The 13,096-nt window shown below is 57.3% G+C and overlaps 1 protein-coding gene across 13 annotated transcripts in view; it reads right to left on the bottom strand.

The window, feature by feature from the left end:
* The window catches only part of EBF3 (EBF transcription factor 3), a 115,831-nt gene extending 108,079 nt beyond the window's left edge, over positions 1–7,752 (bottom strand). For all 13 annotated transcript variants that reach the window (XM_060094022.1, XM_060094293.1, XM_060094114.1 and 10 more), the window contains exons 1-6: positions 7,099–7,752; positions 6,843–6,999; positions 6,416–6,479; positions 5,656–5,711; positions 2,530–2,603; positions 843–911 (exon numbers count right to left, since the gene is read on the bottom strand). In XM_060094022.1, the coding sequence (XP_059950005.1) occupies positions 843–911; positions 2,530–2,603; positions 5,656–5,711; positions 6,416–6,479; positions 6,843–6,999; positions 7,099–7,232 (554 nt within the window). In that variant the 5' untranslated portion in view covers positions 7,233–7,752. The remainder of the gene's footprint in view (positions 1–842; positions 912–2,529; positions 2,604–5,655; positions 5,712–6,415; positions 6,480–6,842; positions 7,000–7,098) is intronic.
* Between the last annotated feature and the right edge of the window lie 5,344 nt (positions 7,753–13,096).

Here is a 13,096-nt window from a genome sequence, read left to right as displayed (position 1 = left end):
TGTTACCCATTGTTGGAAAGAAAGAAATCCTCCTGTCCCCCAGGTCACTGAAACCCCAGCGATGTGGGTGAGTGCTGGCAGAGGAGGGTGGTGGTGTTTTTGTTGTTTCTCCTAAAGCAATGCCAAATGCACGTTCGCGCTATTAGGGCTAATGATTAGGATCTTAAAAGGATGCCACGTTGCCCAAGGAAGATGGTAAACAGCAAGATGGAGATCAGCAAATGTAAAGGATGCATACAGCTAATCTAGTTATGGAAATTAATGCTGGAACATGTAACCAGCAGGTGTAATTAGTTTCAATTATAACAACTTTGGTTTGTTGGTTACATATTTGCTACTTGACATAAAACGACAGCCACAATTGGAAAAAAATTAGGAGACATTTTGCAACTAATTGAGAGCAGATTAAATTCATTCTAACACTGGGCAACAATTACAACAGGAACACCACCCAAGTCTCGACTTCGGCTATCATCCGAGATAAAAATAATGCAAAAATGAAATACTTGTTAACAAATTAGCAAAAAGCATTTTATGACATATCTCTGGGTTTAAAGCCAGAAAGTCTCTAGGCATAAAGCGCTCCTCAGTGAGAGCAGTGGCAGATGAAACTGCTTCCCTTGACAACTCGCAAGCAATTACCGAATCCCCACAGAGCGAGCCACCAGGTTTCCAAGTCAACCCACCTGTGCATGATAACACACGCCGACAACAAATGGTGCGACGCACGAGATGAGCTCAACACCAGACTCAAAAACAAGAAGCAACTGGAACCCAAGCCAGGCCACGGGTTTTGTTGCAGCTGCGGTTTTTGTTTTGAAAAATAACGAAGTCATCCTTACCTGTCAATGATCACAGGGTCTGAGGGTGTTTCGTTTCTATTGCCACAGCTTTTCTTGTCACAGCACCGGCTGTGGAGTAATAGTAAACAGTGGTTTGTTTTAACACACCTTTCATCCTTTCATGCCCAGCTTGTAATTTTTTTTTTCTGAAGTCTGACAGTAAAAGCGGTCGGAGTCAAGAAAATAAGTTATCCTACCAAAGCGGTTGGCACATTTAAACCCAGCGAGTTCACGTGCTCTGCGGCTCAACTTGGGATGTAACTTTCCACCGGAAGGAGCAAAGTTGAGCAGGTCTGTTAATACTAGGAGAGTAACGGAGCTACTATATAAATTGTGATACTAAAATATGGAAAACGTGGTCGGTGTTTGTCTTTGCAATGAACTGAGGAGAAGGGAAGCAGGAGGCTTGGGAATAACTTTTCACAGCTTCAGCTTTTGTTTACCTCTAATTGTCAAGCTGTTATTTCTGGAAAAGATGCAAGATGCCACCTTCAACCAATATTTCTTTGGGGCATTTATTAATTATAACCACAAAAGCGTGCATCAATCTATCAGAAACTTCTATTGTTCCTTCTTTAAGCCTACCTTAACTCCGTTATTGAAACTTTAATTAAAGCAGAAATGAAACAAAAATGTTATGCTTCTTGCATTTTAAAAAAGCATACTTGTATAATGGTTACATGTCTAAATTAGCTAAATTAACACCATATGGTAGGCAAAGTATATAAAGCCTTTTAAAGCTGACAGCTAAAGTGATTAAAGAAAGTCTACAGTCTTCCACTTAGAGCTTAAATCACATCTGTGCGCTTTCTATGTTAATTGCAGTACATGCAGAAGTGGATAATAAAGAAATTCCACTTTATTGGTTGTAATTTATATTTATTACCTGATATGAGAAAAAGTCAGCTTTTGTATATTAGTGCTGTAACAATATGTCTGCTCAGAAATGGCATTTAGGCAATAGGCATCGCAGCCAGGCAAAGTATGCCCCTCGGAGTCTGCGGCCTGCAACTGTAGCCTGCAAGCCTGCAAAGCAGGTCCTTTTTATCCCTTGCAACTATATTTCACATGCCGCACATACAAAGTCAATGATGCATTTTTATTTGCCATGTAGGGGTGAAACTCTTGTGGTAGTTAGGAAAAAAAAAAACAGGTGGGAAATTGCTCTTCTGACAGAGATCTCAAGGAACGCGCAAGCTACCTAACAACAATATGAACGCTGCATCGCTGCTCTGGGGAAGAGGTTACCTGACAGAATCACAATCCAATTCTCACATACACGAGCTCCATAATAAGTACAAAAGAGTTTCCTTTTTATCAATAACAGACAATTGTGTATCTCAGGATGCGAGTGCTTGAGAGAGAAGGAGTAAAATGATCCCGCCGGCATCGCGGACAGATGCATCACCCAGGACCTGCTTTCCTTTTTGACTACACAGCAGCGACACGGCCAACATATTAATCCGCTCTGCTGAGCAGCCGGTCGCGTTGATCGTCATCACGGGGGGGGGGAATGAGACCGGGCTCCTCGGTGGCCGGCGTGCGGCCGCGGGCCGATTACATTTCAATCGATGCCCTTCCCGAAGCTGGGCGGGGTGGTGGCGCCTGGACGCGGCGTCCTTTGTAGACGCAGCTGGCGCCGAGGCCGCCCGCGCCCCCGCCGCCGTCCGCCCGCGCCCGCGCTCACCTGCACATGATCTCGTGGGTCAGCAGCACGCGGCACATCTCCGGGTTCTTGTCCTGGCCCTCGTAGACGATGGCCTGCGCGGGGGACAAGCAGAGGCGGGGTTACGCGGCGCCCGCGGCTGTGGCGCCCAGTCGCCCCGGGCGCTGCGGGCCTCGCGGGCGGCAGGTGCACAGCGGGCGAGGGGAGGCGTCCGGGGCCACCGTCCTGGCGGGGTCACCGGGAGCCTGGCTAGGCCAAGGCGGCCTCCTATCCTGGGCGTCCGCCGGGCCTGCGCGGGGCCTTCTGCTCGGGAGGACGCCGGCCGCACTCGGGCCGGGGCGAGGGCCGGGAGAGGGAGGCCGAGGCCCCGGCGCAGGGAGCGAGGGCGCGCTGGCACCGACCCCGGCGCCCCTGCTGCCGCCCCCTTGCTGCCCGCGCCGCCGCCGCCGCCGGGCCGCGTCCTCGGGCCATTGTCTACACCGAGTTGCAACCGGCGTGTTGCAAAAGGCCGATCAGAACGCGCTAAGTAAGAGTAAAGAAGCGGAGAAGAGCCGCCCGGGCAGCAGTCTGCCTGGTGTCCAGGGCCGCGCCCGCCCTGCCCCGCGCGCTCCCCGGGCTCGGGCAAGTCGGGCGCCCGGCAGCTCCCCGCGTTCCAAGCCCAGGCGCCTGCGTGGGCCGCCCTCCCGGGCCCCGCCGCCGCCCCGAGCGCCCGGCCACGGCCGGGATCCGCACGCGGCGGGCGGTCCCGGGGCTGGGGCGCAGCAACAGCACGTGGCCGCGCGGGGCCGAGCCTGGTGGGCGCCCCGCAGGAGCGCTGGGGGCCCCGGGGCGCCCGGGTCCGCGCGGCCACGTGCTCCTCGCCGGATGATATTTGGAAAGAAATTGCTAATGGCCAATCTGGTGTTTATTTTGAAACTGCTAACAATGATTTTTCTCGGGTAAAAAGGCAGTGTCTGCGCACACGCTCTGGTGGGTTTTGAGCAGAGGCTCCGCCAGATGGTGCGAAGCCCTAGGTGCGCACACGACCGCGCTCAGCCCGGCTCCGCAGCCGGGAACCCGGGCCGGGGGGCCGCCCGCGCCTGCCCCACCGCCGGCCTCGCCAAAAAAGAAAGAAAAAAAAAAAAAAAAAGGGAAAAAGGCCACTGGGGGAGGGGCGGGGGCCGGGAGCCGCAAGTTCCCCCGCAGAAAATTCCACGGAATGGGGAGGGGAGTCTCCTCTCTAGTTCCCGCCTCCCCCCCCCGAAAATTATCTGGAAATTACTTCCAACCTCCTCGGGCACTTCTGACACTTTCCTCCACTTCCAGGCGGAGAAAGCCCTTTCTCGGGAAAGCCGGGGGCCGCCCTCTGGGCAGAGGGAAGGGTTCCCTCGAGCCCCTCTCCCACTGCCTCCTTCCCGACCCACTCGGAACCACAGAAGTGATGGGTGTCACCCCAAGCCAACGGGCCGCCTGGGGCTCAGGGCGCGTGGCCGCGGCGGGCACCAGCACTTCTGAGAACGCGGCTTGTCCTCGGATGGATCCCCGTATTTATATTTGATTTATTTTTTATTTTGTAGCACAAACAGAAATCCATAAACTGTCGGTTCAGCGCCATTGACTCTTTGATCAGTTACTGGTCTATTTCTTTCCTTCCCCACCCCCACCCCCATCTCCGTCAGTGAGAGGAGATTAAATGCCTTTATTCTCAGCCCCGTTTATACTGTAAAGGTACAGGGAAAAATGAACAATAAAAGTGCACTTAAAACGGAAACCTCCTTCTCTATGCAGAAACTCAGCGCTGCCTGCATCAACCTCTTCGTTAGACTACAGCGATTTCCGAAAACATTTAGCCCTTATATACAAAGGAAATAAAAGCACCCTGTCAACGCGCCTCCCGAGTTCCAGAGGCTTCCCTGAATCCCAGTGAAATAATTACCGAAGGGCACGCCGCCTCCGTCTTTGTCAGAAAGACCGTAGTTTACCTGTCAGATCTGTTTTACTCTAAGAGAAAACCATAGTGTTTTACCACTGCAGACATTAAAATCTAACACGCTTGTTGCCTAGGTAAGGACAAACTTTTTAAAGGGGAAGTAAAATCTGAAAACCAATTGCCGTGCAGAGAGTGGGAAGCATGCGTGCTGGGCTGCAAGAAGCAGAAAGAGTTCCCTTTTACCTCGCTCACAATTCTTCAAGTTAGCATCAAAACTGAAGACACCACTTTCATTTCAAAGCGTGAAGCTCAGTTTGGAAGTATATTTTAAATCAATCTGTGCAGAGTGGACTTCACTTAGGAGTGGGGTTTGCCCCTCCCCCAACACTACTTGAAGAAAATGGGGGGGAAATCTTTAAAACAACTAAACAACATACCACCCAACACAAAACCTGCCAGAGACTGCACAATGTCAAAAAGCAATGAAGCACTTTTCTGCACTTAATCACACGACTGATAGCCAATAGTTATCATCGGAAAAGTTGACCAAGACAGGTTAAATAATTTAATAAGGAACTACTGGTAATTATGTTATTTACAAGGTATGACAGAGGGTGGAAAGGGACGAGAAGCTACCCCCAGAGCAATGGACGGGTTTGGGTGACCCCTGGAGCTCGGAGTTTGAATTATGGAGATGGGGGCCTGAGAGGTGAAGATGGACTAGAGGAGAACAAGGTGACTTTTCACCCCCAACACATTTAACTTTTAAATCCAAATAAACGTCTCGTGTTACTAGACCATCACACTGGAAAGGAGGAAAAAATGAGCTAATCAAGTCCAACCCAAAGGGCTCTGGAAAGGAGTTAGTTGTCTTTGTTATAGAAAAAAAAAAAATCAGTGAAATGATTCCAAGCAGAGAGAGAAACGTTTAAAAATTTACAAGGGGGGAGACCCTGAGAATTTTGTCAAATATTAATTACCATAATTAATTAAGACAGAATTTGATTCCAATCACAAGCCATTTAATAAAGCATATATGTCCTGTTCTGATGACAACATAAACTATTTTACCAATCACTTCATTTATTCCAATAAATATGGAATTCTCATTAGCATGTCAAGGAAACTAAATGAAAAACAAATACACCAGATCCACTTGTCAGTCTCCTAGTCTCTGAAACCCCAAGACAGCCCCAGCTGAGCAGTGAAAACTAGTGTCGAGGCTTAAACTTTCTCACCTGTTTGGTCATTGAATCTATGAGGCGAACATACAGATCCTGCTCCGTTCTGACTCCTGCGAAGAAACAGGGACAGATTCTCATCAGGATTTTAGCAAGGGCACACGGGGGCACAGGAAGTCGGTAACCCAGGACTGCCACCTCCATGATGCAGCAAAAGTTAGGCATGCCCTTTAAAAGGCAGGAAAGAATCCCAATCACTTCTCATTTAAATTTTTTCTTTTCTTAATTAAGAACCTTAATACTCTTAGGGTTTGCATTTAAAGGTGCAAGAAATGTGCCTGGCTGAGAGCAGGCCTGGTCGCTGCTCCGGGTGGGCCATGTGCTGCTTTATTTTTGAAAACAGAAAGCACGAAATGGAAACTAAGTGAGAATCTGAACTCTTTCTAATGTCTCGAGAATTTTTTTTTTTTAAACCTCAGTGCACAGGAAGTAAGTTGTGCTCGGTGTACAGAGCTACCCCCGTTTCAATAATTAACATTCATTTGCAAAATTGAAAAAAGTCACTTAAAAGTGATGTTCTGCTGGCGCCCCGTATCGATCCCCTTTTTACTTTCTGCTTCGAGCCCGACCGGTTAATCATGTGAAGTGCCATCGACTTATTGATCGTTTATGTTTTGTTTTCCTTCTATGCCATGAGAAGATTTCGTGTTTACATCCATGTCATTTTAATCTCAAAATCTTTATGTCCTTTAACCATCGCGGAAAGGGAGAGCGAGCCCGGCGGGGCGGGAAGGCAGGAGCAGCCGCCGCCACTTACCGTTGCTGTACAGCAACTGGAGTTTATAGTGGATGCCGTTGTTGGTTTTCTCGTTGTTGGGCTCCTGAAAGTAACGATAAATAATTGCATTTAGTGCGATCGGTGTCCGGCGAGGCCACCGCACTCGATCCCCCTCCACGACCAAGGCCCCTTGGCCTCACACATGGCAGGATTCCTAGCTCGGAGCAGCGCGGTGATGTCACTTTCCTGCTGGAAGGCCAGCGTTCTCCTCGCCCGGAGTAAGTCCGGGGGCGCAGAGAAGTTGCCCAGCCCTCGGCTGGCCCGGGCGGCCGCACGTGGCGGCGGCGGGGGGCGCCTCGCAGAGCGGTCCCCGCCGCCGAGGGGGCACTCGGGGCCACCGCGCTTGGGCACCGCCTGCCTCCCACTTCTAGAAAGATGGAGGGTGTGACTGTATGTTTGCACTTACTTTCTCTTTCTCCACAAAGTCCACAAAAGCGGTCCTTTCAATCTCCACCGGCTGCCCCTGCCTGTCGTAGAGCGCCAGCACGAAGTGGAAGAAATTGGATTTCCGGAGGTTGGAAGGCGGCTGCTTCTCGAAGTGCGCCCGCGCCAGCCCCACGCCGCTGCGGGAGGAAAGAGACAGCGGCCCGGTGAGGAGCGCGGCGCCGGCCGGCTGCGGGGACCCGGCGGGGCCGGGGCGCGCGGGGGCGGCCGGTACGTACCTCTGGGCGGCCGTGTTGGCGTCCACCACCCCCGCCGTGTGCATCCACGAGCGCACCGGGTTCATGCCGCTGCCCAGCGGCTCCTCCTTCATGGTCGTCCCCCCGCGCGGAATATTCTCCTGAATCCCAAACATGAAAACTGGTGGCGGCGGCCGCAGCTCCCGGCCGAAAGCGCTTCCGCGAGCAGCGGCGCTCGGGGCTCGGCGGCAGGCGGCTGCCCTGGCCGCGCTGGCCCTGCTCGGCGCCTGCGGTCCGGCCCGCCGCCGGCTTCAGCCCGTCCCGGGCAGGCGCGACATACACCGGCGGCCGGGCGCTCCGGACGGCTGGGGGCGCGGAGGCGGCTACACCGGCGGCGCTTCGGCGGAGCAGGACGCGGTGGCCGCGGCGGCGGCGGTTTTTGTTGTTGTTTGCAGGCGCGCTCAACGTGGTGTCATCCTAGCCAGGCGGCGTCCGCGGCTGCAGGACACTGCGGGATCGCCCGCTTCTGGCGCGGCCCGCCTGCTCCAAAGACAAATAAACGGGGCAGTGAGTGCCGCGGCGCAGTCCCGGGCGCAGGCGGGGCGCGGCGGGGCCTGGAGCGGCGCGCGCAGCGGACGGAGGCGCACAAAACTCAGCCCTCTCTCCCCGAGGAATGGACCCTTTCCCGGGAGCCAAAACTCGAAGCCCCCGGGAGCGGCGCTGTCAGAGGGTGACGTCGGGGGGCGGCGCCTGCGCCATATATGGGAGCGGCCGCCCCTCGCCGCGCCCCTCGCCGCCGCCGCCGCCGCCGCCGCGCTCTCCGACTGACTGCCTGACGGCGCCGCGAGCCGGCCCGAGCCCCGCGAGCCCCGCGAGCCCTGCCGCCGCCGAGCGCCGCCGAGCGCCGCCGAGCGCCACCGAACGCAGCCGCAGCCCCCAGCCACGCGCCGCGGCTCCTCGCGCCCACCCGCAGCCAAGGAAGTTACTACTCGCCCAAATAAGTCTTGAAATGAAACAAACAACCAGTGCACAACTGCAGCCTGGCCCCTTAATACCTCCTCCCGAAATCAGCCACACAGTCAAAACACCGTGGGGAGCAGGGGGTAAAATGCCGGGGCGCCCCCAGTTGCCCAAATGCTGGCACTAAATGCAAGGGGCCGCAGGTCGCCCTGGGATGGCCCAAAGAGAAAAGTGGTAGAAGCAGGCAGGCCGCAGGAAGGGAGCTGGAGGGGCAAGCAACGGACTGGGGGCTGGGGGCTGGGGCCTGGGGGCGAGGTGGGGGGGGAGCAGGGCTCCCCGGCCAAGGCGGGGCGCGCAGCTCAGCCTGTTTTCTAAGCAGACCTAAGGCGGCTGGGGGGCCGGTCTGCCCCCGTCTGGGCCTCTCTGGGCGCGCGTGCTTTCCGCCCCGGCGGAGGCCACCGAGTGTCGGGCTGGGGACCCACGTCGGAGGCGGGCTTTGCCAGATGCTCTCTCTCTTTCCCGGTGGCCACGGGAGACCCCGTCCCCTGGCCTGTCCTTAGGCGCGGCGAGTGACAAAGAAGGCTCCGGGCTCTCTGGGCGGACAGGAAGCGCGCCCGGCCTCTGCGGCGACCCCGAGCCGGGTGTCCGGCTGCGCGCCCCGCGCGATGACCAGACCTCCCCGGCGCCAGCCGCTCTAAAAGCCGAGCAGACGCTGCGGGCGCCCGGGTCCTGCCCTCGGTGCCGCTGAGCCCGAGTGAGCGCGTGGCGCGCGGCTTCCAGACCTGGTTTCCAGGAATCTGGAGGGCAGCGGGGTGCGGGTAGCTCGTGGGCCCGGCGGCCGAGCTCCCGCAGGCAGCCAGGACTCGGCGCCCAGGCGCACTGCCCGCCCAAAGGACGTCTGCGCGACACGGAGCGGAGGCCCAGGGGACGACCAGGAGCTGTCCTGGCACTTCCCTGCCGAGAGAATTCAGGCCCTTTTGATTAAAACAAACAAAAAATTAAAAAACAGGTTTCAAGGTGCAGTGTGTCGCAGGACAGCCTCTTCACGCCCGGTCTGGGGCAGCACTCGTTTTTGTTTTTTTTTTCCATGAATTGGCAGTGTGTGTGCGTTAATATTTTAATTAATCGGGAAAATCGAAGTCCGATTTACGTTATCTGGGGACCCCCAAGCCTCTTGGAAGGGGTGAGAAAAAAAGCAGTGCTGGAAAGCAATCTATTTTGCTGGTGTTGGGGGTTAATGACTATTGCCAAAGATAAGTGAATTATCACAGCTGTTGCGCCAGTCCCATCTCAAAATCCATTCCGGTGCCGGCCGTCTAATTAAATACGTAAGTATAATAAAATCATATTTTATGACTATTTGAGGGTAATGAGATTAGTCTTTAGAAGCGATCGCCACATATTAAAGATGCCACTGTCTATAGAATGTTAATAACCTTAAATCAAAGTGTATGGAAACTATTCACGATAAATTAAATGAAAATTTCTGTATTCCTAATAAGCCCAGCGCTTTCCACCCACAGCCGACCCAGTGGAAGAGGGAACACTTTCTTCGTGGAGGGACAACGCAAAATAAAGTTAGTCAACGGTGGAGGGTCGGGTTGAGAAATCGCTTTGTCTCTGCGTATTTAGCTGCTTCTGGGGCTCACCGCAAGGCGAGCGGCCAGGCAAGCGTTATTGTCAGATTATGCAAAGTGCCTTTTCGGAAAAGATGAAGTTGGAAAGGGGAAACAATGCTCCCTTTGTAGCACACTTCCTAAAATGCCCAGCCCACGCTGGAGGTGCCCCCTTCCTTGCTCTAACGAAAGTATCATGCTTAAAATCATTTACAGTATCTTTAATTCAGATTACACGCGCCAAGGCGATTTAAATCTGATTACCAAATTAGAAGGTTTTAAAACAAATCCTTCTAAATCTGATACTGTTGACTAAAGAGGGAAAAAAAGTTCTATAAGCCCATCACATAAGGTAACGATCCTGCCCCAGAAAGAAAAGGGGTTTTAAACCTTTTTGACAACAAATGCAGCTGCCCCACTATTTTGGATGATATTAAGCGAAAATGAATGCAAATCTGTGTTCAGCAGCCATCTGGCCCGAAATGGGGGAATCAGCTGCTCTCACAACAGGCTCGGAGGCTGAATCCATTTCAGCTCATTTTCTAGATCATCTGGTCCCGCACCCAAAGCGTGGAAAATACGGTCTTTATCATTCACCAACTTTATCTTTTTTGTCACTCCACTGCTGGCTCCGAGCTGCGGGCACAAGGACTCGCCAGCCGGGCAGGGTCTCCACACGGGCCTGCTGGGGAGCGGCCTGGCAGGGCAGCCCCTCAGCCCCCACACCTCACCCTACCCCAGATTTTCCCCTTGACGGGGCGGGAGCGGCAGCGGAGAGGAGCGAGGGGCCCAGCGCCCAGGCCGGGGACGGCGGAGGGGGCCGCAGGTCAATTCCTGGATGTGCAGAGAGATGCTGGGAGCGCGTCCCCGCGCCCGCCGCCTCTAGCAGCAGCCCTGCCCCCGCCCCTCTCACTCTCTGGGGATCTAGGGGAGCCCAGTACCCAGGCGAGGGAAGCCGAGGGTGGGGCGGGGTACAGGCTGACTCTTTGGAAGTTGAGCAGGCCCGCCGCGACCGCTGGTCCAGCCTTCGCGCACAGACCGCTCCCAGGGGCCAGACAGATGCCCAGGAGCCGGGCCGGGCCGGGCCGGGCCGGGCGGGGCCTGACCTTCGCTGGAAACCTCGCGGGCCGCGACGGCGGCGACGACAGCTCAGGGCGCCGCGCTCAACGCGATTTGCACGGGTGGCCCTCGCGCCACCGCCTCCTCCTCCTCCTCCTCCTCGGAGGTTGGGAAGTATTCCTTTTGTGCGGATTTACGGGGAGAGGCTTCAATGAGCCCCCTCACATTTGCATTTAAATAGCGGCATCAAGCGCTTCGCGTGCCACACACCAGTGGGCTCCCAGATGTCACGCCGGAGTCAGTCAGATGGCCAGTGCCCAGCTGTCCTCCCCACGTCGTGCCGGAGCAGGCAGTGACCTTAAAGAGACAGCGCCCGCAGCCCCTGGAGCCCCGCTCGGGGAGCGGCGTGCAGGGCGCAGGGCCGCGGCCGCGCTTGGCCACTGACCCGCGGCACCACCCGAGGCTGGGCCAGGCGGTACAAACGCGCAGCGCCCGCGCCCAGGCCCAGCCCGGCCTCCCCGCCGGCCGCGCAGTGTCCAGGCCGCCGCGCGCACCAAGCCCTCCGCCCGCGCCCACTACCCACCCACGGGAGGAGGGGAGGGCTGCTCCGCGCGCGCCAGGCGTTGAACTGCCCCCTCGCACCTCCCCGTCACGGGTCCTCCACTGCTGCGTGGTGCAAGGCCTGGAGAGGGGGAGCCGGGCTGGTGCCGGCCTCCGAGCCATCCAGAAACTTCGGCCAAGTTGGGGTCCCAGGGCGCAAGGCCGCCCGCGGCGTCAGCGCCGGCCCAACGTCCAGAGCACTCTGAATGCCCCTTCCTGCTCGCGGCCGAGCCCGGGGAGCCAGCCGCCCTCTCTCCCAGCCTTCCGAAGAGTAATAAACTGCATTTCCGGCGTTGAGAAGCCCGGGCCAGGGGCTCCTGGAAGCCAATCCCCAGGAGGCATCCGGGGTGCGCGAGCGCGACCGGGTGCGGCTCCCTCGTAGCGCCAGTGTCCTCAGGCCCAGGCTGCGCGGCCATGTCCCTCAGAGCCCTCGGGAAAGGGTGGGAGCCAACGCGCCGAAGGCCAGCGATTCGCTTTCCCGCCGCCAGTGCCGAGTTGCAGGCGCGGCCCGCCCCACGTCCTCCGCGCCCCGGGGTCACGCTCAGACAGCGCCGGTGACCCTGCCTCCAGCCCGGCTCCGGCCCCGAGTCTGGGCCCGGCGCCGCGCACAGGCACGGCTCGAGAAAAGAACCCGAAAGCGGAGGGCCAGACTGACCTTGGGCCCCGGCGAGAAGAAGGCCGCAGGGGCTGGGGGAGCCGGAGAATAGAGTAATCCTGGGAGGGCGCACCTAGAAAGTCCCGTGAACTGCGGGATGGGGTGGAACTCGCAAACCCTGCCCCTCGGGGGTCAGTGACGCGGCCCCTGAGCGCGCCCGGGCTTTGCCTTGCGCCGCGGGGGCACGCTCGCCCGTGGGCCTGGGGAGACCGGGGAAGCCAGGGCTCCGCACTCAGGCCACCCCGACCTGTTAAGCTGCGTACCAAGGGGGCCGGGCCAGAGTCTGGGGAGTTTTCCAGGCCCAGAGAACGCGCCTTCGCCCTCTCAGTACAGAGACGGAAGCTGCGGGGCCCTCAGGAGGCCTGTGGCGACGGAACCCAAGCCGGGACGCGCGTCCCGCCTGCCCTCAGAGGCAAGTAACTGGGCATCTCGCCCTGGACACACGGGGCGCTTCTACGGGCTCCTCTCCCCTGCGCTGGAAGGCGGGAGGCCTAGCTGGATTTACAGCTAAAAAGAGAGCACCGAAGGGTCTCAGACCCCTGTTCTCTGCACCGACGCCCCCCCCCCAACACCGGTCACTCTGTAGGCCCACCCCCGAGTACCGAAAAGGGCTCAATTCTCCAAGTGAGAACGTGCAGGCGCCTCCTGCCAAGGCGGCCAAGTTTGATAAACAGCGCCTCCTGGGGTGAGGAGAGCGGAGTGCCGCAGCGCAGCCGAGAGCCGAGCCGCCCAGGCTCCCACCCACCCCCGGGCAGGTGGCCGCCGTGGCTCCCCGCCCGGCGTCACCAGCTGGGCCGCGGCTCCTGCGCGTCGGGCGCACCTAGGCCTCGCTGACCCCGTGACCTCAGGAGCGCGCAGAAACGTCCACCCGCCGCCCGGTCCTAACTGCCGCTCACGTATGTTTGCAAGAGTCAGGCCGAGCCGGGCACCGGGAACAAGGCCCAGGCGGCGAACGCCGCGCTCACGCCCTTGTTGGAGAGGAGCGCGCGCTCCAAGTGCCCGGCCCTGTGGGGGTCAGCGGACGCCACCGGAACGCGCTCGACCGTCTCCTTGGAAAACCTAGCTCCAAGCGGGGCCGAAAATGGCGGGGCGCACCTCGGCTCCTGCAGCGTGCGAAATTAGAAAGGAAACAGTTAATTACTGTCTCCTT

The sequence above is a fragment of the Mesoplodon densirostris genome, chromosome 1 (genome assembly GCF_025265405.1).
Source record: "Mesoplodon densirostris isolate mMesDen1 chromosome 1, mMesDen1 primary haplotype, whole genome shotgun sequence".
NCBI classification, from domain to species: Eukaryota; Metazoa; Chordata; class Mammalia; order Artiodactyla; family Ziphiidae; genus Mesoplodon; species Mesoplodon densirostris.
The sequence above is the reverse complement of the archived record's forward strand: the minus strand, read 5'-3'. Positions and strand labels throughout refer to the sequence as shown.